The 24,498-nt window shown below is 55.7% G+C and overlaps 2 protein-coding genes across 8 annotated transcripts; both read right to left on the reverse strand.

Annotated features, from left to right (window-relative positions):
- Positions 1-466: 466 nt before the first annotated feature.
- On the reverse strand, positions 467-6,155 carry FBXW9 (F-box and WD repeat domain containing 9). The gene is made up of 10 exons (XM_079771863.1): positions 5,156-6,155; positions 3,816-3,955; positions 3,612-3,737; positions 2,601-2,713; positions 2,426-2,517; positions 1,436-1,584; positions 1,241-1,354; positions 1,020-1,109; positions 873-938; positions 467-790 (listed from the first exon to the last, which is right to left on the reverse strand). The coding sequence occupies exons 1-10, from the start codon at positions 5,562-5,564 to the stop codon at positions 716-718; spliced, it is 1,374 nt and encodes a 457-aa protein (XP_079627989.1). The 5' UTR covers positions 5,565-6,155; the 3' UTR covers positions 467-715.
- Positions 6,156-7,287: 1,132 nt separating this feature from the next.
- TNPO2 (transportin 2) lies at positions 7,288-23,597 on the reverse strand. Of its 7 annotated transcripts, none has more exons than XM_079771860.1 (25): positions 23,469-23,597; positions 21,853-21,964; positions 20,470-20,545; positions 20,234-20,383; positions 18,321-18,427; positions 18,085-18,218; positions 17,924-18,005; positions 17,727-17,849; positions 17,501-17,619; positions 16,391-16,451; positions 16,126-16,291; positions 15,794-15,946; positions 13,290-13,515; positions 12,925-13,096; positions 12,472-12,558; positions 12,286-12,393; positions 12,042-12,200; positions 11,467-11,554; positions 11,184-11,282; positions 10,549-10,644; positions 10,138-10,243; positions 9,771-9,870; positions 9,617-9,691; positions 9,367-9,493; positions 7,288-9,287 (listed from the first exon to the last, which is right to left on the reverse strand). In XM_079771860.1, exons 2-24 carry the CDS (start codon positions 21,949-21,951, stop codon positions 9,386-9,388), a joined length of 2,694 nt encoding a protein of 897 aa, XP_079627986.1. In that variant the 5' UTR covers positions 21,952-21,964; positions 23,469-23,597; the 3' UTR covers positions 7,288-9,287; positions 9,367-9,385. The 7 variants fall into 7 exon arrangements, with proteins under 7 accessions (XP_079627986.1, XP_079627985.1, XP_079627983.1 ...); XM_079771859.1 differs by having other exon boundaries at positions 21,853-22,084; positions 23,469-23,551; XM_079771857.1 differs by having other exon boundaries at positions 23,347-23,473.
- Positions 23,598-24,498: the final 901 nt, after the last annotated feature.

Genomic DNA, 24,498 nt, shown 5'->3' on the forward strand with positions numbered 1-24,498 from the left:
ACACCCCCTGGACTCTGGACGGAAGAGGACACACTTTTCTCACCACTCCCTGCCCACACCTATGGGCTAGCCTTAGCACGTCCCCTCTCCCTCTGCACAAACACATTCAGGGGCAGCTCCTTTCTACACGCCACTGCACACTGATACATCCACAACACACACAAACACAGAGGTGTCATCACACAGACAGGTGCCCACATCCTCCAGAATCTCCCTCTTCCTCTCACACGTGCACACTCACGGGCATGCAGACAGTCACAGATGGGGTTACAGTGACATCACACACAGCCAGCTAACTCGCCTCCCTAGGGATGCACAGACACACATGATCCCAGGAATGCACTTGGGTGGACACAGGCGCGCCCGGACATACACAGCAGAGGCCAGGGTAGCTGGGTGGATGGTGATGAATTTGGGGGCATCCCCAGCATCCTAGCCCCAAGCAGGCACCAGTCCAGGCCACAGCACCAGTACATCAGGTTTATTTCTCCTTCGCTCTCAAGGGAAAGCAGGCGTCCAATTGTAAACAGGACCTGAGGGTGGGCTGGAACATGGAGCACAGACCAGGGACCCTGCCCAACAGTAGCCTGGAGTCCTTGTGCCCCAGGCCTGAGCCCAGGGCAGCACCAGAAAAGGGGAGGGCCACCCCCGAGAACAGAGGCCTTGACCCAGCCTGCCGGCCAGCAGATCCACATCCATATCCATGTCTGCCTGCTCAGGACTGGAGCCTCCAGACTTCCAGCGACAGGCCCCCAGAGGCGGCCACCACCAGGTTGCCCTCAGCACAGATCTGGGCAGGGACATGAAGACTCAGGGGCGCTCTAGGCAGCCAGCAGGGCATGTGGGGCAGGGCACGTGACATAGGGCCTTACCCCATTCAGCACGTTGTCGTGGCTTCGGGTGCAGATGGTCCTTGGTGGGTCTGTGGGCACGTGAACCTGGTGACGCGCAACAAAGGTCAAGAGGTGTGCCCCCCACCGGTGGGGGTGGAGTGGGAGGGGGCTGTCATGGGGCCTCACCCGGATGGTCTTATCAGTGGACGTGGTGTACAAGGCCCCCAGCGAGTGTTTGATCCCTGTGATCTGAGACCTGTGGCCCACATCGAAGGACTGCAGGAAGGAGGGACAGGTGACACTCAGACAAGGCTCTCCTCAGGCCAGCCACCCATCGCCACGGGGGGTCTAGGGGTAGGGAGGAGGCTCAGGAAGGGGGGCTGGCAGGGGCAAAGGCCCTGGCAGACCCGGACAAGTTGGAAGCAGCCGTCCCGGTTGGCGAAGACGTGCAGCAGACCATGGTTGTCACCAGCCCAGAGCTGGGGCTCTTGGTAGGACATGCAGAGCAGGTAGGAGTCCAGCTGTGGGAGGGACACGGGACGAGCAGCTCAGGCTGGGCCATGCCGCAGCCCTGCTCCCTGGGGACGCTGGGGAGGGCTCACCTGAAGCCGCTGCAGGACGCTGTTGGCCCGGCGGTCGAACACAACGAGCGTGTGGTCCTCACTGCCCGAGATGATGTGCCGGTCATCCGCCAGCAACGCCAGCACCGCGCTGGAGTGCAGTCGCCGGCTCTTCAGCAGCGCTGGGCCGACTTTGTGGGTGATGGGCCAGGGAGGGAGGTGACATCAGAGCCCCTCAGAGGCACCCCCAAGCCAACCCCAGGATCCAGGGCCTCTGTGGTCTATGGCAAAACCCTTGGTCAGCTTCCGGCCCCCACTCCCTATCCTACAAATGACCTGTCTTTCCTCTCCTGCTCCAGCTGAATCCAGGCCTCCCAGGCCCCCAGGCCTGTGCCACCCCATCTCCTGTCCCACATCTCTCCTCCTGTCCCATCTGCTCCCAGTACAGAGTAGACAGGCAAGTCCCAGCATAAAATGCCAACTAATGCCAGCAGAGTCCCCGCCACCCCTACCCCCACTCAGCTCTGCCTGGATGAGGTGCACTGGCCCTTCAATTAAACAACATAAGAATAAAGAAATAACAGAAAAGACTTATATGCCGGGCAATGTTTGTTCTAGGGATTTTATGAAACTAACAAGCCACCAATGTTCTTATTATCATCTCCTCCCATTAACCCTAAAGGGCTCGAGTTGTTATCTGATTTTACAGGTAGGAAAACTGAGGTTCAAGTTTGACTGGGGTCGTACAGCTAGGGAGTGGGAAAGCCAGGATTCTCGGGGGCCGTCTGCCTCCCACCCCACGGGATTCCGGCTCAGAGGCCCTCCGCCGGGTACCCTCTATGTCCTTTACTCCACCCCCACCCAAAAGTCCCCTTTGCTGCCCGCAGCACAGCACAGGCCATTCTGAGGGGTTAACATCGGCGTACGTGCCTGTCACCCAGCCAGGCTGTGAAGCCCAAGTGCCTCCTTCCCCAGCATGACCCTGGGACCCCCAGGCAGCCCTGTTCTCCCCAGTCCAGGCCCCTGGCCCACCTCTGGGGTCGTAGACTGTCACCTTCTTGTCATAGGTGCCAGTCACCAGGATGTCAGGCTGGTAGGAAAGGCACAGCACAGCCGCCTTGCCCCTGGGGACACACAGAGCACGAGGCTGGGCGGTGGCCAGGCAGAGCCCTGCCCCCCTCCCGCCCCTCCTCAAGACCCCTCATACTTTATCTCGCCAAACTGCTGCCCGTCAGCTGCCATGTCCCAGAGCTTCACCGTGCTGTCCCAGGAACCGGAGCACACTCGGTGGTCCAGCGCTGCCAGCGACCACACCCAACCCTGTAGGACCAGATCCATGTGACCGTCCTCATTTCACAGATAACTAGATGGGAGGCCAGAGGAGGAAGACAACCAACCCAAGAACCCAGAGCAACCGCAGAGATTAGAGCTGAAGTCTGCAGGTCTGTCCCTCTGCCGAGCTCAGGATACACATACCCCCTCACCCAACAATATTCCCAAATCGAGTTCTGCGGAGACTCAGAACCTGCGATGGTTTGAGGCCACATCACAATGAGATTAAATATAGGGCCTCCATTCCATGGCTTGGGTAAATGACGCCCCCTCCCTCAGTTTCCTCATTGGGAAAATGGGCATAAAAACAGTCCCTGTCTCAGGGGATAATTTACAGAGTGCTGGCTGATGACTGATTTATTCCTCACCAGACCCTCTGAGAATACTGTCAAGTGTCCCATTCTACAAATGAGAAAACTGAGGGCACAGAGAGGTTGAGTTCCTTGCCCAAGGTCACACAGCCAGGAAACAGCAGAATGAGGAATTGAACCCAGCAGCCTGGCTCGGAGACCAAGCTCTTGGCCACCAGCCTAGATCACCCCACTGACTGGTGAAGGTGCCTCTCCATGGCCACTTCACACAAGACGACAGTCATGCTCAGAGCAGCCTCCTAACACCCTGCCCTGGGCCTCTCAAGGCATGCCTGACATCTACTGAGCACCTACTGTGTATCCAAGTCTGAGTGACGCTCTTAATGGCTGTTCATTTCATTCAGCCTAACTGACCCTGGACAGAAGTAGAAACTGAGGCCCCGAGAAGTCATACATCACACCCAAAATCACACTAATAATAGCAGAGTAAGATAGTCATCTGTCAGGTCTGGTGCTAAAACCCAAGCCCTTAGTCACAGCACCCCACCTAGGCCTCATGCTTCCTACAGCCTTACCTTGTGGGTGCTGTTCTGGGTGCCAAGGGCCTTGACCAGAACCCGGCTGGGTTCCACCCCAAGCTGCCGCAGGTCCCACAGGTTGACATTGCGATCCCGGGAGCCCGACAGACAGAATGTCCCACCCTGGGAGGGGAGTAAGGTGATATTGTTGGGGTCACCCTGGCCCACCCCTGCCTGGCCTCTCACCAAACCCCATCTCACCTGGAACAGCAGCACTGAGTCAATGGAAGCAAAGTGCCCATCAGCCAGGCAGAAGTACTCAGCCCAGCGCCCATCCTCCGCCCAGCGTGACAGGTGCTGCTCCAGCTCAATACAGGCCGCCGGCCAGTCAAAGTCCTCCTCTGTGGGGTACCACAAGTGGGGTCTCTGGTGGGCAGGAACTCTGCTACCCACACCAGGTATCCAAGCCTGCCCCTGGTTCCCAGGGAGCCCAACCAGCACCAGACTTGGAGAAACCCCCCATCTGGATCCCTTCCCCCACTCCAAGGAGGCCCAGGCTCTAGCTTTGGGACCACTGCCTCACCCACCTTCGAAGCAGGTCCCCAGTGTTCTCTCCCCTCCCGCAGGTCACCTCTGTTTCCAGAAACTGGGGGAGTGGAGTCTCAGACCACCTTTTCAGGCCTCATCACCCAACCCATGTCTGGGAGATAGCAGCCTCAGGACATTAAGGTCCTTCCTCACCCCTGACTGAGGTCTGACCTCAATCCTTCGGTCTGGGCACAGGAGCTAGGACTTTCTGCCTCAGCCATCCAAACCAGACCCAGGAGAGTGTTTCTTCTCAAACTATAAACCTGGGAGAGTTGTCAAGATGCAGAAACCAAGCCCTAGGTGCAGAGATTCAGTGATATGGATGGAGCCCAGGCATCTCTGTTTATCAAGCTACTCGGGAGCGTCCCATCACTTCAAGGCCACCAAGCTGTCTTATCCCCGAGGGACCAATGACCTCGGGGGAAGGGGTGATGACCACAAGACCCTACCTAAGATCCCAGGCTAGACCCTGGGCTTGAGGATCTGTGATTTTGGCATCAGAGATTCCTAACCCCCAAACCCTACCTTAGGCTCAAGAGTTGCAGGTTCAAGAGTCCCTGCCTCACCACCACCTAGGTCAGGGCTCTAGGGGTAAGGGAATCACTAGTTGCTGCCTAAGCATCTTGACCCAGAACCTGAAGATTCTTGGGTTTACCCTGAGCCCCAAGCAGATTCCTACAATCTGAGACTTTCAAGTCCCTGTGTCAACCCCCAGCCAGGGATCAGGGCCTTTGTACCACCACCAGAACCCAAGCCTGATGATCGCTGGATCCTGAGTTCACAGGACCCCACACCCCCAGACAGGTTTCTACAGCTTCAGGACCCCGGATGTCTGCCTCATGGTCCACTCAGAATTCAGGGACTTCGGCACCACCAGTAACTACCTCAGCCTCCACAGGAGCTGCGACAGACAGGAAGTCTGCTCTAGGGGCTGTGCTCACAGCATCCCAGATACACCCTCCCTGGCCCTAAAGCTGACCTGGGCGGGCGACCCTGGCCCCCCGCGTGCGCACCTTCCACCACTGGATAGGGTGCGCGTACGCGGCGCTGCGCGCGTAGCCTCCAGGTGACATGGTCACGCACAAGGTCGCGCAGCGCGTGGCACACGCGCGGCAGGACATGGAGCACGAGGCGCGCGTCCAGGTAGGCGCAAATCTCGAGTAGCAGCTCCGGGGGAAGGCTCAGCAGGCCCGGGACCCCCACGGCTCGGCTCTTGGGCGCGGCCCGCGGCTCCAGGGCGCCAGGGGACCGGGCGGACGCGGACAGCGGAGGGTCGCGCAGGGGTGCCAGTCCTAGTTTCGGTGGACCGAGCAAGCGGGCCACGTAAGCCTCGGCCTGCGCGTCTGGGTCAGGCTCCGGCTCCGGGTCCGAGTCATCGTCCCAGGCGTTGGGATCGTCGCGCGGCCCTGGGGGCAGCTCCATGGCGACCGAGTGGGCGCGGCCGGTGGTGCCCTGTCAGCGGCAGGCCCCCGCGTCCTGTCTCCTAGGCAGCGCGAGGGCACTTTCGGCTCTGCCTGATGACGTCAAGGCGCCGACCGGAAGTGAGCGGTTCGCGTGAAACTGGCTGGATACCGTCAACCTCCTCGCTCCTGCGGTCTCGTTCTGGAGCTGCATAGGACTGGCAAATGCAGATTTCTGGCTCCTGCGTTTTTAAAACAAGCACCTCCGGTGGTGCCGAGGCAGGCCAGCCGACTCTGGTTTGAAAAACGCGGCCTCTGGAAGGCACCTTTCACAGGTGACACCAAGATTAGAAAAGCGAAGCCCCTTTTCCGGGTTGTCCGGGGCAGCGATTCGAACTCCTCTCTCTTTCCGTAGCTAGAAACGCGCTGTTACACTGCAGAGGCTTCGGTGGACCAGTACTCTGAATCATACTGACAAAAATAGCACCTGACTGACAGCCTTTGAGCCAGGCAGCGCTCACACATAACACTTGTGCCCTCCGCCAGACTCCTCAGATGCACAAAGCTTTGTTCAAACATTATCTCCCCAGAGTACCTACTGTAAGATTGCGACCGTCTTCCCCACTGTGCTCTCCCCTCCCGCTGTATTTTTCTCTATGGGACATGTCACTGTTTCCTTGTTTATATTCTATGTCCCCTCACTAAGATGTATACATTTGGGTTAATGTCGGATGTGTCAGCATTATCCCCAGGTTGATGCAGGTGATCCTTGGGCCATCCTGAGGTTGCCACATTTTATTCTAAGGCTTGCCCATCTCCAGAGCGGAGCAGTTTCTCATTTGCCTTAGTAACTAACTATTTTACCTATCACCCACAAGCCTGGCGCTGGGCTGAGCTTTCTACAAAAATGTCTCACTTGCCATATGGAAAATGGGAACATGGGCCCTCCCCATGTTCCAACTCCCCCTGCCACCCTGTGGGAAATATAGTGAAGGCCATCTGTAAGAGGACTGTGAGACCTTGGGAACTTGGCCAGCAACTCAGGCTAAGAACAGCCAAAGAGAAGCTGCTTTCAGATGTGAGCCTGAATTGTAAACAGCTAGTGCTTTGATCTCAGACATGTCCCCCTCGATTTTTTTGTACTCTATAAAGCACCAGCCAGCCGCCCCTGGTGCTGCCCGTGCACAGGCTGATGGGACTTAGTTCATCGCCACTGGTTGGCCACCACAGGTACGCATGTAAGTCCTAATAAACCCATGTCTTTCACAGCCAGTCATCCGGGTTATTTCTTTGGAATCTGTGAACATAACACTGAAGTTTTCTGGGACCTTAGCACTTTGTACATAACACATGCCCAGCTATCCAGTGTGGAAGTCGGCCAAAGACGACAGCCCTGCAAGGCTTTGCCGCTTGCCACTCAGTTCAGTCTAAGGCAGGGGGGGATCTTGAACCTAAGCTCTATTAATGGTTCCCCTTTAGTGAGCTCAGGACATTTAGTGAGCTGTAATTACGGCTGAGAGAATGCACTCCCATGTATTTGTTATTACATTTAATCTTTACCTTTTACGTTTAACCTAACCATTCTCCAGGGAGGAAAACTGAGGCTCCCAAGAAATATGCCTTGTTACTGCTTAGTTCCTTCCCCCACTCCAATTATTTCCTGAATCTTGTGCACCCCCATTTATAAAGCTTCCCAGTTCCCTTCAACATCTCTGCTGCCAAAGACAAGGACACAGGAGACCAGGTGGAGACCAAGGTTTCACAAGAAACTGATCTTTACTCAACAAAGGTCTACACAAGTGGAATCTCACGCCACCTCGGCGCCAATCCCCAGCACAGCACAGTAACAAATGGACAGACCCTGGAGCCCGCAGGAGGAAGAGGGTGAAGGGAAAGGAGGGACATGGGAGCAAGTGGGGCTGTGGATCGAGGCCAGTCAGGGTCCACAGCCCAGGGCAGGGGAGAAGGTTGAGAAGCTACAACTTCGTTGTGCAAAAATCAACCAAAAATAAATTAAAATTAAATAGTTAAAAAAAAATAAGACAATGAACCAGACTCCCACTTCCCTGAAGGCAACTGGAGACCCTCATCCTGGGTGGAGGAGTTTCCAAACCCATCAGCCAGCCAATCCACACACCCCAAGACCCAGCAGAGGATGCTCCAAAGAATTGGAATTACCAGGAAATTAAATGGTATTAAATTTTTTTTTCTTTTTTCTTTTTTACAAATGGCTTCCAGAGACCTGCTGGAGTTTCAAGGGGGGAGGGGGAACCAGCTGAGTTTATGGAATGTGCACCAAGTGCCCCTTGGAATAGAGGCAGGGCCTGACCTGTCTGAGAAGACAGGACTATGATGGGGGTAGGGTCCAAGAACCCAGTGGGATGGATGGAGCAGGCCCCAAAATGCAGGAATTATCAGACCCCCCCAAAGCCCCTAAAGGGGCCCCTAAAGTAAAAAACAGGGGAGGAGAAAAAAGAAAACATTAGGGGGGCTGCAGGGCCCAGCTTCATTTCTAGGCCAACTCAGAATCACATTCCCTCTGGTCCTAGGGGATCCTCTCTCGCTGTGACCACATCCCTGGCCAATCCCAGGATTCCTAGAATCACTGCCCCAATCTGGTGGGCTTTTGGGGCCACTGGGAACAGTGATGAACAGGAAGACTCAGGGCCTCACCACCCCTCCTCTAAGCCCTTGCTTTCCTTATTGCTGGCAAAGCATAAGCTTTTGTCTCATCAACAAAAATTAAATGCCCCAGCCCTTATTTTAAAAACTTGGGCCTGGAACTTGAGGAGGGCTCTCAGGAGCACAGAGAAATAGACTGCCCTTTAAATGGACATGCTTATGGAGAGAGGCAGGGGTAGATGTCAGCAGCTCTGGCCACTGCAGCTCTCTTCCAGAAAAAGGCTCCAGCCCAGTGTCTTCATGTCACTGGAGCACAAGGGAGGGAGAAAGGGAGACCTCTGGCCAGCCCTGGCCACTCCAGTGGTCCCCTCTTCTGGCTGGGATGAGACAAGGGGAGGGACATGGGGCTGCGGCTGCCATAGAGCTGGCAGGAAGTGTGCTGAGCAGGTCCAAAGTGTGTGTGTGCTGACAGGGCAGCCCCAAGGTGACCATCGTCTTATCCCGCCCTGGGTTCCCAGCAAAGGACCCCAACCCACCCAGCCCTCCCCAATCATCAATTCTGGTAAAACGGCTGAAGCGTCTTAAACTCTAGATGCAGGTTACACGGAAGGCCTCATGGGTTAACTCAGGGGTTCACTAATTCTACTGTCTCCATGCAGTCAGGGAAATGGTGGGGCAGCTGACCCAGCCTAGCTGGCTGCAGCGCCCACACATGCGTGTAGCCACGTGTGTACGTGTGTGTACGCATCTCTACAGGGACCCCCCCCTCCCCGCCTGCTTTCCCCCTGCCTCATCCTAAGCTGGATTCAGTCGGCCGTATTGAGTCTTCCCTCCCACATGGCTGGCCCACGTGGGCTGCCTATGGTGACCTCACTTAGAGAAAGGGGCCCTTGCTGCCAAGAAGTCCCACCCCCCTCCCATTTGTAGGATGAGTGTGGAGGCCCCACCCACCTGCCCACCACTGGCCGGCCACACAGGCCAGGCATGGCAGGTAGATGGGCAGGGAAGGCATCTGGATTTGGGTCCCACTCACTCCTCCCTAACCCCCCTCGACCAGGGCACGGCAACTTCTGGACGCGGTGTGCTCCCCAGCCACCCCTCCGATGACGACACAGACAGAAACCTGCAGGGAGAGGAAGAATCAGGGCCTGTGCTCCCTCGGCCCGGATGACAGCCCCAGCCCCTACATGCAGCCTCCTCACCGGCAGTCTCAATGCTCCTCTAGACCCCGTAGAAGGCAGCCAACCTCTCCTTGAGCAGCGGCGGGAACTGCTCTGAGAACTGCTGCCAGTTTTCCTCCCCAACTTGGTCTTTGAAGCCATGGAGAATCTGCGGGTCGGGGGGGTTGGAGAGGGACACCCAGAAGAGAGCAGATGAACTCAGCCTCTCTCCCCAGAGAGCCTTCCCCCTGCTGCCTCCTGGGACTCCATCAGGGCGAAGCAGGAGCCTCACCTTATAAAACATGTCCCGAAGGTCATCCTTAGGGCTCACCCAGGAGGCTACAGCATCGCAGAAGAAAATAAAGTCCTGAAATGTGACGGATCCTATGTGAGGGGCCGCCCGAGCCCAGCCCCAGTGCCTTCCCTCAGAGCCCAGCCGCCCCAACCTGCACGACGCCCCCGGGGTTGACGCCTATCATCATGCAGATGCCTCGGAAGGCTGAGTCCTTCTCCTCATTGTCCCTGATGTTCCTGAGGGATGTGCACCTGTGGGGAAGGTGAGCAGGGGGGGAATCAGCCGGCAGGGGTGGGGCAGGAGGGGCATCCACAGGAGCAGTGGGTGGAGGGGCTGGGGTGGGTCATGTGTCTACGGGGCATGGAGGAAGCAGGGGGTCAGAGGGTGATGGGGCTGGGACGTGCATCTGAGGGTGAGCAGGGCTGGGTGGGCACAGGCAAGGGAACGGACTGGGCCTGTCCCACCCACTCAGCCGCCCGGCCCACCCTACGGCAGGCCCCACACAGATGAGCACACACCAAGGCCGGATGAACTGCTGCAGCATGGGTGCCACCTCCTGAGGGCACACGTAGCCCAGGCGGCCGATGGTAATGGCTGGAATGGCAGAGGGACGCGTCAGGCGACCTGCAACCCCGAGTGGCCCCGGGACAGTACATGGGGGGGGCCTCTGGCACCAGGCACCAAGCCCCGTCCCACGGGCCACAGGGGAATAGCTCCTGCCAGCCACCAGGGCCTGGAGCTCGGCCCAGCTTGGGTCTTCCCTGGAGGCCAGCATTATCTTTCTTGCCTCACCTCCCAGAACCCCTTCCAGGGCCTTCCAGATGCCTTCCCTGGTTCTTTCCCAAGGCCACTTAACTACACTCCCAGCCAAGAAGCCCACCTCCCGGAGGCGAGCAAGGGGGCGGCAGCAGCCCAGACCGGGCGCCCACCTGTATTTTCCAGCAGGGTCTTGGGTGTGTTGGGCCGGTTAATGATCTCCACCAGGTTGTTGAGGACCATCTGCACGTAGGGCTGCATCTCTGCCCCTGGGGGACCAGACAGTCAGAGCCACACACAGCCCACCCCACCCACTCCAACTGCATCTAGACACTGGCCAATCACACCCAGTGACCGAGCAAAAAAACTTTTAGCTGGTTCCTGGGCCAGGACCCATAGCCAACCAGAGGTAGATCCACACCCTCTAAACACCAGAAGCTTCCCTGGAGTCACTGATGAACACCAAGGTGAGGCCAGATGGCCAGCTCCTTTGCGGGGAGAGGGGAAGCTGACAGTCTCCCTACCAATCCTAGCCAACGGCAGTTGGGGTGGGGAGGTGGCAAATCGTCCAATTAGAACAAGACTCCTGTCCTGCCTCTTTACAGAAGCCAATCACAGATGGCCTTTCAGCCATTCGGCCCATCTCTGATGAAAATGCTCAGAGGTACCCTCTTGCCCCTGGCCCATGGGAGCCTTCCTCAAGGAGCACCAGCACCCTCTCAAGGGGACCTGTCACTCAGAGCCAGGCTCCAGGCCAGGAACAGGTCAATGGGGAGGGGCAGGGCCTGCCCACCTGCAGGGCACTCACCCATCTGCATGCAGATCTCGCCAATGGCCCAGGTGGCATTGTTGCAGACAGAGATGAACTCGGGGTTCAGGTTGGTGCCCAGGATGGGCATGAACTCAGCTGGTGGGGGAAAAGAGGGGTGCTGAGCGGGAGGACCTGCAGGGTGAGCTCCCGGACCGGGCTGGGCAGGCCCCATCAGACAGTACGAACACATCCTAGTTCGGTCACAGTCCTCCCTGGTCATTGTTCCATCACTTGAGGCCAGGGCTGGGGCTGTGAGGTGAGGATGAGATGGGTGTCGTACCAATACAGGGCTTGACATGGATGAAGCAGGCTTTGGTGAGGTCTCCCAGGAGGGCAAAGGAGCTCTGCCGAACTTCGGGCATCGAGTCCTGGAGGGTCAGAGCAGGGTCAGCATGGCGTGGCTCCCCTCCCCCAACCAGCTGGGGTCCCAACTAATCCCTCAGCTCAGGGCAGCTAGGGGAGCAGTCCCAGGAACACAGCCTAACCCTTCCACTTCCCAGCACCAAGGCTGCGGGCCCCCACATACACCAGGGCTCAGGGGCCATGTGAACCAGTGCCTTGCCCAGGGCACTGGGGCAGAAGGAAAGGCACATGTGACTGCTGACACATGGGCTGGGGGGATGGTGAAGGGGCTGTGCTCTCACGTTTTCTATTTTCTACTTCTAAGTTTTCTACATTGTTGCCTTGAAAATGAGTTTTTACTCTTGTCTTAATTAAATCCCTTTTTAAAAGAATTACAAGTTTTTTAATAGGCCCCTTTCCCTGATGTCCTTGGGGACCCCGACCCCCCAGGGTGGCCCACACGGGCTGCTCGGTGTCATCACTGTGAGAGGTCAGCACAGGGTGCCCACCCACCTGCATGCACTGGAAGAGCAGTGTCATGATGTTGCTGCGGGCCACCAGCTGCTCCACGTGGCCACCCAGGCCCTCGGCCAGGCCGCTGAGCAGGTCTAGTGCCACGATCATAAAGTCCTTATCGGGAGCCTCGTACTGCTCAGGGTGCTGGGTGTACATCTGGGCACAGTGGGGAGGGCAGGAAGGTGAGGGCGGTAGGCCAGGGCTGGAGCAGCAGCAGAGGAGCGGGCAGGGGGGTGCTCACCATGGCCTGGGCCAGTGTCTTCTGCACTAGGGTGACGCAGCGCTGGTAGACAGGCTCGCAGTAGGGCAGGAAGCCACTCTGCAGGGCAGTGGCCACAGATGACAGACACTGGTGGAAGGAAGGCAGGAGAGGTGAACTTAGGTGGGGTGGGGCAGGACTGTGGGAGGGAGCCGGAAGCCCACCCACCTCCAGCAGAGGAAAGAGGTCCTTGTCTTCATCCTTGAGCTCGTTCCACTTCTGGATGAGCGGAGGCATCAGCTTCTGGATGTATTCCTGGAGGGGGAGCAGGAAGTTGGGGCTCTCTGGGCAGAGGTGGCACTCTGGGAACCATCCAGCGAGACCACCAGTTCTTCTCACCCACCCCAAGCCCCAATCTATCCACCACTGCCCCTTCAGGAGCCTGGGTCAGCCTCCTGGGACCCGCAGGCCCCTGAGCTCCCCAGCACAGCACTTACCACACTGTCTCCTAACTGTTTGTCTCCCCCACTAGACTGGGAAAGGGAGAGGGCAGGGGCCAGGTCTGTCTACCTGTTGAGGTCATGGCCATGTCCCTGGCGTGCAACGCGGGGTCGCCGCCAGGTCCCTGGATGCCAGAGGTAAGCAGGGAATCGGGAAGAGGGAGGTGCTGTGGGGCCTCACCGGCTGGTTGAGATGGTGGCCCACAGAGTCAGCCAGGGTGCCGATGGCATCATAGAGGATGAGCAGGTTCTTATGCTGGTACTTGCCAAAGGCAAAGACAAGAGTGTCCAGGATATAGCTGAGGTAGGGCACCAGCTCTGTGCAGGCCTCCTCCTCCAGGGTGGCAAAGGCACTAGAAGGGAGGAAAGGGCTCAGTGGGCATCTACAGGTGGGGGCTGGGCCAGAGGCAGATAGAGCACCCGGGATCAGCCAGTACGAATACGTTAGAAATCAGCAAATATCAGAGGTAATGAGTGTCATCACTTCCCAGATGGCAGCCAGCGTTGCAGGAGGTAAGGACTGTGGGGCCAGGGGTCAGGGGTCACCTGCAGGCTGCCTCCTGCACCCTCTTGTTGCCATCCAGGATGCGCTTGAGCAGTTCTGTCATCAGAGGCTTGAGGTGCATGTCTGGCGGCTGGCTGACCACCCAGTGAGCGTAGCGACTCAGTGTCCAGCAGGCAATGGAACGAACCAGGGCCTTCTTGTCCGACAGGCACTGGATGAGGTGTGGGATCAGCTCAGGGAGGTAGGGTACCATCCCCTGCATACAGCCTGTAAGGACAGCACAGGGACAATCCTGAGTCCAGTTGGGCCCAGCCACACCCACTCTTAGGGAAGAGGATCAGCCCAACCTGTTAGATGGGGAAACTGAGGCTCAGAGGTTAAATAACCAGATCAGAGCCCTGACCCGGTAGGTCAGGTTAGAGCAGTGTCCTAATATGCCAAGGTTATGTGATCCATCTCCCGTCAGGGCACATACAAGAATCAACCAATGGCCCTGTTCTGTGTGACTCAGTGGTTAGTCAATCCGTGCACCAAAGGTCATGGGTTCGATTCCCGATCAAGGGCACATACCTGGATTGTAGGTTGAATTCCTACAATTTGATTCCCTGCCCTGGTTGGGGGCGGGTGCAGGAGGCAACCAATTGATGTGTCTCTCACATGGAAATTTCTTTCTCTCTCTCTCCCCATCCTCCTTCCCTCCCTTCGTCCCTCCCTTCCACCCTCTCTAAAAATCAATGGAAAAATATCCTCAGATGAGGATTAACAACAAAAAGAATCAACCAATGAATGCATAAATAAGTGGGACAACAATCAGTGTTTTTCTCTTCCACTCTCTAAAATCAGTAATGAAAAAAGTTTGAGTCAGTGAAAAGTAGGGTCAGGAGGGGAAGGCACAACATGGCAAACCTTTCTTTGCCATCAGCCCCACCCCAACACGGTCACTCATTAATTCATAGGTGACTGGACTCCACACTCACTCAGGCTTTGTGGGCAGCAGTGACCACAAAGGTTTCTTTTGAAAGTTTTCCTGAATGTTGGTGTTAATTCTTTCTCTATTTTTCATCCTCCCTTTTTAAAAAACCATGAGTATGTCTTTTTTTTTTTTTTTTTAATCCTCACCTGAGGTTATTTTTTCCATTGATTTTTAGAGTGGAAAAAGGCAGGGAGGCATATATAGAGATAGAGATAGAGATAGAGAAACATCAACGCGAGACACACATCCATTGGTTGCCTCCCTCACAAGCCCCTACCAACCAGGGCAGGGAATCAAACTGAAACTCCTTGGTCCCCGGGCTGATGCTCTACCACTGAGGCAAACTGGCCAAGGCTATCTTTTTCTTTTTTTTTAAGTATGTTTTTATGGATTTCAGAGAGAGGAAGGGAGAGGGAGAGAGATATAGAAACATCAATGATGAGAGATAATCATCGATCAGCTGCCTCCTGCATGACCTCTCCTAGGGCTCAAGCCTATAACCTGGGCATGTGCCCTGACCTCCTGGTTCATAGGTCAATGCTAAACCACTGAGCCAGTGTGGCTCAGTGGCAAATAAGTCTTTTAAAGATCTGTTTTTACTGGCTTAAGGTTAGTTTCTCCAGTTCTTTCTCATGAATGTGAGAGAACCTCTCCTTGGATAAATTTTGAAAGATCTCCTGGGTGAGGGCTCCTAAACTTTTTATTTTAATTTTTTAAAAATTTTATTGATTTCAGAGAGGGAGGGGGAGAGATAAGTAGAAACATCAATGATGAGAGAATCACTGATCAGCTGCCTCCTGCGTGTGCCCCACTGGGGATCCAGCGCACAACCCAGGCATGTGCCCTTGACTGGAATCGAATCCAGGACCCTTCAGTCCGCAGGCCAACGCTCTATCCACTCAGCCAAACCAGCTAGGGCTGAACTTATTTTCTAGGACAGGCCTGGATGCTGAGGTGGTCACAAGTGATGCCCATAACAGACTCGAAAAGCCCTCTGGTTCATTCAAGCTGTACATTCCATCAGGACAAAGGGCGCTCGAAAGCCCATCAGTAACAGCCCACGGTGTGAAATTTGGAGAAACACCACCCCAGCACACTTCTCATTCTGGCAGGCCAGCCCCACGGCCAGGGAGCAGGTTGGAGGCTCAGCTGCACCCTGGGTAACTGGGGAGGTGATGTACATCCCTCTGAACCTTAGCTTCCCCATCTATAAATCCCATCTCATCAGGTCGGACTGAGCCCATAGAACAGGCTGCCTGTCACGGGACATGCACTGCGGAAGTGACTTATTGCTGTAGCTATAATTATGCCTATGACCTCATAGAATTGCATGTCCATGAGAATTAAGGAGAGGGTTTGCATTTCAGGGTTTGGGGTTCCTTTCAGGTTCATAGGCTGCGGGGAAGATTCAAATCCCAGATCTGTCTGGAGGGGCTGAGCAGGGCTCTGGAGAGAACTCAGAGATGATGTCCATTACCACTCCCTGCCCCCAGGCAGCTCCGCCTAGGCCAGCCCATCTCATGCTAGCACAAGGGTCAGAGGTCAGGCAGTCAGGACAGCAAGGGCACTCACCTTCAGCGATGGCGCCCAGCACCAGGATGCCCGACTCCTTGACCACCCATTCAGGGTGAAAGAGGAGGCCCTTGAGCAGGGGAAGGAGGTGGGGCAATAGTTCCTCCCGGAAGACATTGGCCAGGACATCCAGTGCAGCCGCCGAGCACTTTCCTGAGACAGGAAGGGAAATTGGGGGAGCAGGCTCAGGGAAGCCCATCAGGCAGGGCCTCCTCAACCATACCCCCAGATCAGAGATCACGATTAGGATCATCTTCACAATCTGCTCCAAGTAAGCTTCTCCTCACCTCCCAGCCCTACCGCCCCACCCCCCCTCCTGCCGGGCCACGCACTCAGATTCCAATCAGATAGAGCATCATCGTCATCGTCATCCTCAGCATCCTCAGAGCCGTCAGGCCTCTCGGCCTCATGGGGCAGCGTCACAGTGCGCGACTTGTGGAAGCGTGGCTTAATGTCCTGCTCGCTGTCGGGGACTGCCTCGTCCTCTTCCACATCTCCCTGTGGGCCAGACAAGCCACTAAGCACCACCAGAGCCCCAGCCCCAACCCCCCACCGCCCTCACCCACCTGCCTGTGCCCGGTGGTCAGCCCAGCTGACCTTGAGCAGGATAATGTCGATTTCCGAGTACTTCATCCCATTCACCAGGATAGGGATCAACCTGTTGGGGGAGAGGCTATTCACTGGGAGGCAGGGTGCCCTGGGGGGGTTGAAAGCCTGGGCAAGTGGGAAGCAGAGGAACAGATGGGAGTGTCAAGGGCGGACTGTACAGCGCAGTGATTCTGCTGGCCCCGCATCCATTCATTTCCCTTAATGGGAGCTACGCCAACCTAGTCTCAGCCACTGTGACAGGCACAGAGCTGACACCACTCCTGGCTCCACAGGAAGGCTCTTGACCCAGACCTGGACACCTCGGAATACACTGCGAAGCTTAGAACAGTGCCTGACCCCTAGTTCACCTAAGGCAGGGACATGTGGCCCAGTCACCAGGAACTTCCCTGGGATGGGGCAGGTGAGGGGAGCAAACAGGCAAGGCAGCCAGCCCCATCAGCTGGCGCCCATGTACCTTGGGATTGGAAACTTTGATTAGTCTTCGCTGACTTGGGGATAGGTGAGTGATCCAAGCTGACCCTAGGAGTTTTGCTGGAGATACTGGTCAAGAGGGAATTCTTTTTTCAGAGGTTCCTAAGCTGTAAAGCTGTAGAAGGCCACAGCCAGGAGGGAAGGTCATGCCTGAGAACAAAGCCAATGGAGAGGAAGTAGATCTGAGACTAGACAGATGCCTTTCACATCCTTTGAGCACCGGGACCCAACTATGCCTAAAGCCTCTCTTGATTTCTCATTTATTCCACTTATAACTTAATTAACCTTTAAGTCACTAAAGCTACATTCATATCACTTGCAAAATATATGCAGGCACCCAGCCAGTGTTGCTCATTGGTTAAGCATCGACCTATTAACCAGGAGGTCACAGGTCCATTCCTGATCAGGGCACATGCCTGTGTTGTGGGCTGGATCCCAAGTAGGGGAAAAGCAGGAGGCAGCCAATCAATGATTCACTTTCATCATTGATACTTCTCTCTCTGTCTCCTTCTCCCTTCCCCTCTGAAATCAATACAAACCAAACAAAAATGTATGCAGGTATAGAAAGTAAACTGAAATCGGAGAGGTGGAGGCTGGGGTGGGACAGCACACAGGAGAGACACTCACTGAACCAGATGGGAGGCCAGGACATCCTTGCAGATGGGCTGTTCGGCCAGCGTCAGCCAGAACTCACAGGCCTCAAGGGCCACATTCTCATCATGGTCCTGGGTCCTCTGCAGCATATACTAGGGGAGTGGGGTGAGAAAAGCTGAAGGCCCTGCCTAGCTAGGGGTGACACCCGCTGTGCCCCCAGCCCCACTGCACCCACCCGGGCTGGCCTAGGTGTGCACACCTGGATAATGCTATGCATGTGGGGGATAAGCCTGTCGATCCGCACTTCCAGCAGCATCACCAGGGCACGGCACACATTCTTCCGCACCTCAGGGTCATCGTCCACAGCCAGGGCAAACAGGTGCTGCAGGGAAGGTAGGGTCAGCCACAGCAGGGACCCTGGCCCTCACCCTGCTCACCCCCAGCCTGGCAGCCCACCTCAATGAAAGTGTCAATATTGTCCATCAGCGCCTGGGCCCGGTCCATGATGAACTGGTTCACACAGGCGATGGCATGGGACCTGGCAGGGAGTGGGCATGTGGTCACCCCCGCCCTGCCTACTCCAGGCCCCCGGCAGAGCCCTGGGGAGCCGCACCCACCGGATCTTGGGGCTGCAGTGCTTGAAGAACTGCAGGAACTTGGGGATCATGATGTTGAGGGGCCTGTTGAGGGCATCGCTATCCAGGAGCTCAGACGAGTCTTCACAGATCTTCTGCAGGGCTCCAAAGGCTCCCTGAATAGTGAGGAACATACATGGATGCGGGTCTAGGTCCAGTCCCGGTTGCCACTTGGGGTGGGGGTGGGGGTCGGGGGGCTGGCATGGCCTGCGGCCTACCTCACATGTGTTGTAATCCTCCGAGTTGAGCAGGTTGCACAGCTGGGGCAGCAGCTCAGGCCACATCTGCAGCTCACCCTTGGAAGCGATGGTGGTGATGAGAATGCCTGGGCGGCCAGGAAAGGACGCTGCCTCAGGCTGGGTGCAGGTGGGCTTGCTCGGCACCCCAGTTCTCCCTGCCACTCTTAGGATGCTCTCCCTGTGAGCCCCACACACACCTTTAGAGATCCTCTGAGCCTTACTGTAAATCAACTCTGTTCCAGGTCTCGGGATGCAGCACAGAACTAAATACAAAGTCCCTGCCCACAGGAGCTGACTGTCTAGTGAGGGAGGCTGCAAGGTCAACATAAACATGCAAAGCAACCTGGGAGGCTATATGCCAAGAGCTAAAGGGGAAAATAAAGCAGAGAAGATGGCTAGCAAGGGCTGAGGACGGGGGTAGCAACTTAAAACTGGGTGTCCAGAGTCTCCTCCAAGTGACATCTTGATATCTGAGCAAAGTCCTGAAGGAAACGAGGGAGAAGCATCCAGGTCCCTGGGTAAAGAGCATCCCAGGCAGAGAATGGCAGGTGCAAAGGCCTGGGGGCAGGGGCATGCCTGGAGAGATTACAGATGGATAAGGAACCACAGGGCCTGAGCAGAAGGAGGTGAGGGCTGGGAGGGGCAGGGAGCAGGTCCAACAGGGCCACATGGCTTCCTGAGAGCTTGTACTGCTCACTAGAAACCCAAGTACAACCTGCAGTAGGCATCTGAATGAAGTATGAAGGCAGTACAGGGGTTTGGCAGCTGGGCTGAATGTGGATGATGTCAGTGCAGAGATATTTAAAGCCAGCAGGTGGCAGTCTTTCCTAGAGGAAGCTGCTGCCAGTGCCAGCACTCCAGATGACCCGGGCTTACAGCTCTGCTAGTAAAGGTGCTCCCTGAGGTAGACTGTGAATGCAGTCCCAGTCCCATCCCTGTCTGTGTGACGTTGGCCACATCACCTAACCTTTCTGTGCCTCAATGGGGACAAAGACCACCAGCCTACTAGGGCTCTTGGGAAACTTCAGTGACTTAAATCAAGTATTCAGAGCAGAGCCTGACACCCAGAATGCACTTGGTAAATTCAGATCCTTCTGCTGGCATGTGTGGAGTGAGGGTTTATTGTTGGGGCTATGGGTCTCTTAACAAAAGCAAGGGCTGATCTTGTGGTAGGCCTCAGCATCTATCTCAAACTTAACACTATTTTTCTGTCTTTATTTCATTTTAAGACTACCTTCCCTTAGGGTAAGCGCATCTGTCTTTTCACTTAAAATCGTTACATACCATACAACACCCTTTGAAAAGCAAGTTTTAAGAGTTGACAAAGATTTTAAAGAAACAAAAACGTAAGTCATTATATGTCAACTAACCTCAATAAAACTGGGGAGAAATGTAAGTCAGTAACAAATAGTAGGGATGTATTTATCAACAGTAAAAAGGCTTAAGATAAAGTGCTGGAAAATTGTGGTCATCCTTCGGTTAACTCCCTCAGGCAGCCTTCCAGGAATCAGGAAGTCTCCAAGGCAAAGCTAACTCATTAGTGATAGGAAGCTCCGCAAGGGTAGGGAGCTCTGATTTTAATCTGCTAAACCCTCAGGACCTTACATAAAATCCTCCACATTGGATGACTGCCTCTGAAGCAAGAATGGCTATTTCAGGAAGGAGTGGTTCAGAGCATGGACCTGCAATGGTCACTTCTGAGCTCTGCTACTTACCAGACAAGTCCCTTAACCTCTCTGTGCCTCAGTTTCCTCATCTGCAAAATGGCAATAGTAATAGTTCTACCATCCGTGGTGAATCAATAGCCTTAACATTTTGAGATGCTTCCTGGCTGAGAGCAAGGGCTCAGGGCGTCATCACAGGCTGACTCCTGCGGCCCCCCGCCCCCTTACCTATGGTGGCTCGGATGAGGGATGAGGCATCTCCGATGTTGTTGAGACACTCCTGTTTGATGAAGTCCGCCACAGGCGGCGGAAAGCTCTGGTAATGCGCCTTCACATTGTTCTTGAGGATGAGGCCACTGAGAGAGCGAGTAGGCTCATCTGGGGGATGAGAGCTGCAGCTCAGAGGACCACAGGGGAGAGAGTGGGGGTCTAGCCCGCATGGAGGGGCATCGAGGGCATCATACCTTCTGACTTGAGTCTGGTCAGGACGAAGATCAGGTAGTTGTTGAAGTCGGGAAACTGGTTCAGTTGTTTGAGTTTCTGTCAGGTTGTTAAGGGACTTGGGAGACGAGGGCCTTCCCCAGGTGGGGTCCCCTTACTACCATGTAGCTGACAGAACCTCTGACCTCTGGGTCCAGGCAGCCACCTGTCAATCCCCATGCCTAGAACAATGCAGTATTTCAGGCATGTCAAATTCACCCAGGAGGTGAGGGAGCATCCCTGAGCTCCCCACCACGCTTGAAGACCTGGCCAGAGCAGGAAAAGGATTAGCAGACCTGGCTCTGTGTGTGAAGGTGGCAGCTGCTACGCAGCTCTGCTTACTAGCAATCCAATGTTGTCTGCTTAAAAAAAAAAAAAAAAAAAAAAAAGGAATCCGAGCCCTGGCCAGTGTGGCTCAGAAGTGAGAGTGTTGCCCTAGCTGGTTTGGCTCAGTGGATAGAGCATCGGCCTGTGGACTGAAGAGTCCCGGGTTCAATTCCTGTCAAGGGCACATGCCTGGGTTCCAGGCTTGATCCACACTAGGAGGCGTGTAGCAGGCAGCCAACCAATGATTCTCTCTCATCATTAATGTTTCTCTCTCTCTCTCTGAAATCAATAAAAACATATTTTTTTAAAAAAGAAAAGAAGTGAGAGCACGTTGGCCAACACACAGACGGGTTTGATTTCCAGTCAAGGGCACATTCATGGGTTGCAAGGTTCGATCCCTACCCTGGTGGAGAGGCAACCAATCAATCTCTCTTTCTCAACCTCCTCCCTTCCCTCCTTTCACTCTCTCCAAAAATCAATGGGAAAATATCCTCAGGTGAGTATTAACAACAACAACAAAAAGGAAACTTGCCAATGGTTTAAGTATTTTAAGTTTAATTTATAGGCCCGGTTGGCATGGCTCAGTGGTTGAGTGTTGACCTATGAACCAGGTCACAGTTTGATTCCTAGTTAGGGCATATGCCTGGGTTGCAGGCTCTCCCCAGTGGGGGGTGTGCAGGAGGCAGGCGATCAATGATTCTCTCTCATCATTGATGTTTCTCTCTCTCTCCCTTCCTCTCTGAAATCAATAAAAAAAAAAAAATTTTTAAGTTTAACTTTTTAAAAAAGTCTTTTAAAGAACCAATCGAAACAAAAATTTTAACCATGAACCTAAACAAAAGTTGAATCCCAACTAGAGGTGTCATCCCCCCAACCCCAGAGTCACATTTCTTCTGGAAATGGGACCCAAAAATTCTAACCCTTAATTCTCTGCCAAGGCCAGCAGAAAGCCTGGGGACTGGGGGATGGGCCCCATCCTCTGTGGCCTTCAGGGGACGCAGATGTCTGCCCAGTTCCCCCAGGCCCAGAAGGAAGGATACATCCTGCACGATTCGCTGAGTGGCTGTATTGGGTGACTGCGAGTCTTTAAGCAGCTGTAGGACCTGCTGCAGACCCTGCTCGTCTGGCTGCCAGTCCATGGTGCAAGGCAAGCTGCAGGGATAGGGGCTAGGGTCAGGGCTGGGTCACCGCAGCTCCGTGTGAGACCGGACTGAGACCCGAGAGTTGGCCGCCGAAGTGTAACCAGAGGATGCTGCTGCCAATCCAGCCAACCTAAGTGCGGGGTGGGGTGGGGGGGGTGGTCTCAGCAATCTGCACCATTCACGGTGGCACAGTAGCGAGCTTGGGAGAACAGGCAGGGAGATGTGGAAATGGGGCATGGGAGGCAGTGGCTGGGCCAGGTGGATCATCACCCGGCGGGCAGAACCTTGGTGGCGAGGGCGGGGGGGAGAGGGGTCTGCCGCCCCCGGATGCAGGCCTTAAGGTTTCGAGGGTCCAGCCACTTCTCCAACCAGGTATCCTGCCCCAGACCTCGACAACCTCCGGGCCCCGTGGTCTCCCCAGTGCAAGCAGATCTCCCTTCTCCCGAAATTGAGACCTCAAGCTCCGCCACATCCTGACGCCTCCTCTGCTGCGGTCTGGGGGTCTGGTCCCTGAGCCTCCCTAGGTGCACCATCCCAAGGCGCTCCGATATTCATGATCCCGGCCGCCTGCCCTAATCCAAGCTCAGCCGTTTCAGGCCTAGCTGGACCTGCGATTCCCCTGAATCAGGCCCGCTTGCCTCTCCGAAAGAGAGCCAGTGAAGTATGCCCTCCCGGCGACAGAAGCAGGTAGGTCCCTGTCCCTTTCCCCCGGTCGGGTCTGGCCAAGCCTTTCCCCCATTCCCGCCCTCCGCCCCAGTCAGCAGTATCTCCTGCCGACGGATCTCCGCGGCTTCCCCCAATCAAGTTTGGACAAGCCCCCACACCATCTCGAGCCGGAAACCCCCTTCGTCAGATCCCTGCGGATTCCCCCCAATTAGGCCTGGCCGAACAACCCCCGGGGCACTCCCCCCAACGGATCCTAGAGACGCCTTGTAGTCAGACCCAGAAAAGCCCTCTAGGCCGAAGTCTGACGACCCTCCCTATCAGAGCCCCCAACTTTTCCATGCGGCCTCTCCCAATCAGACCCAACCAAGCCCCACCGAAAGAGCACCCCCCACCCCGCACACACCCGATCCTCGCGACGTCCCCCAATCAGATGATCTCCAGCCCGACCCTAGGCGCCCCACTGGCCGGATTCTCTCGGCACCAAGAGCTGACCGGGCTCCGAGGCCCCACCCCCTAAGCCCGGCTCGGTTTCTCCCTCCCCCCGCCACCCGTTCCTGCTGCCTCGAGAATCGGGCCCAACCCGAGAACCCAAGGTTCTCGGCCTTTACGGGTCAGGCGCGGCCCTGACGCCCGGGCAGCACGCGGCACAGGCACAGGCACAGACCCTGACGGGGGTCAACAGCAGCTGGAGCCGAGCAGGTCCGGTTCCGGGTGAGGCCCACTTACCCGGCCCGAGGCAGCAGCGGCGGCGCCTTGTGCTGCGGCTTCTCGTGAGACTCGCGCGGAAGGAGGGAGCCAAAGCAAGGGAATTAAAAAAAAAAAAAAAAGAACCACACACTCATACATACACAAACGCGGCCCTAGATGAGCCGCGGCGGCTCCCGTACGCTGTTCAAATTGGCCCAACCAAGCCAATCGGAAGGAGCAGCTGTCGCACGTGGCCTTGCACCCGGGAGACCCAGGCCCCGCCGAGTTGGGTCACGTGACCAAAGAGTGCGCGCCTCTCTAGGCCTCTCTGGCCGGCCGGTCCTCCCATCGTCTCGTTTTCCTCAGCGGCTCTCACGTGGAAGCTCTCGCTAAGTTTGGTGGATGGAACCTGGGGACTTTGGCTGTGTAGTAGACACCGGACCGCTCCGCCAGAGCCAGCTGCTGTGCCTGTCACCCCCTCCTCTCAGAATTTAACTGTGCCTCCCTCTCCCCATCCAGAGGGTACTTGGTAGGAGTAGTCAGTGTGCTCAAGTTGAGAGGGAACAGCCGGGGGTGGACTTTATACCCCAGAGACACACACAAAAAAAGCCAGACAAAGGGAGTGCCGGAGACAGGCGGAGTTCCTATAGACGCCTCTGCTACATTATATACTCCCCAGATTAAATTCCAGTTTAACAATTTTTACAGGGATATGAAAAAAATAAGGATATAAAATTTTTAATGAATAAACTAATAAAATAAACACTGGAGCAAAACGCCCTAATCCCTTTCCCCACTTGAAGCTGAATGAAGTGGAACGGCCCACGAAATTTGGACGAGGGCAGGGTCATAAAGAAGACATTTTTGTGATGTTTGCGCCGGCATAGGGCAAAGTGGGGCCCTCTTCCTCTTAAGAGCAGGAAAGAGCTGGAGACCCTAGTGCTCCAAGGACAATCCAGCCCTGCCCTGAGAGACACAAGGTCAATTTTTGTCCCAGCCTGGAGGAAGGGGATAGGTTTCTCAGCCCACTTTCCGTTGACAGTCAGTCCTGGTTCCGTTCATTCATGAAGAACAGGTGCTTAAGACCCCTCTTGCCGAGCACTGGCTTGGGAAAGGTCGGCTGGCGCCTAGCTCCACCCGACAGGCCCTAAGGTTTCGAGGCTCCAGCCACTGAAGAAGCAGCCTGGATTC

This window comes from Cnephaeus nilssonii (assembly GCF_951640355.1).
Source record: "Cnephaeus nilssonii genome assembly, chromosome: 5".
In the NCBI taxonomy this organism is placed as follows: Eukaryota; Metazoa; Chordata; class Mammalia; order Chiroptera; family Vespertilionidae; genus Cnephaeus; species Cnephaeus nilssonii.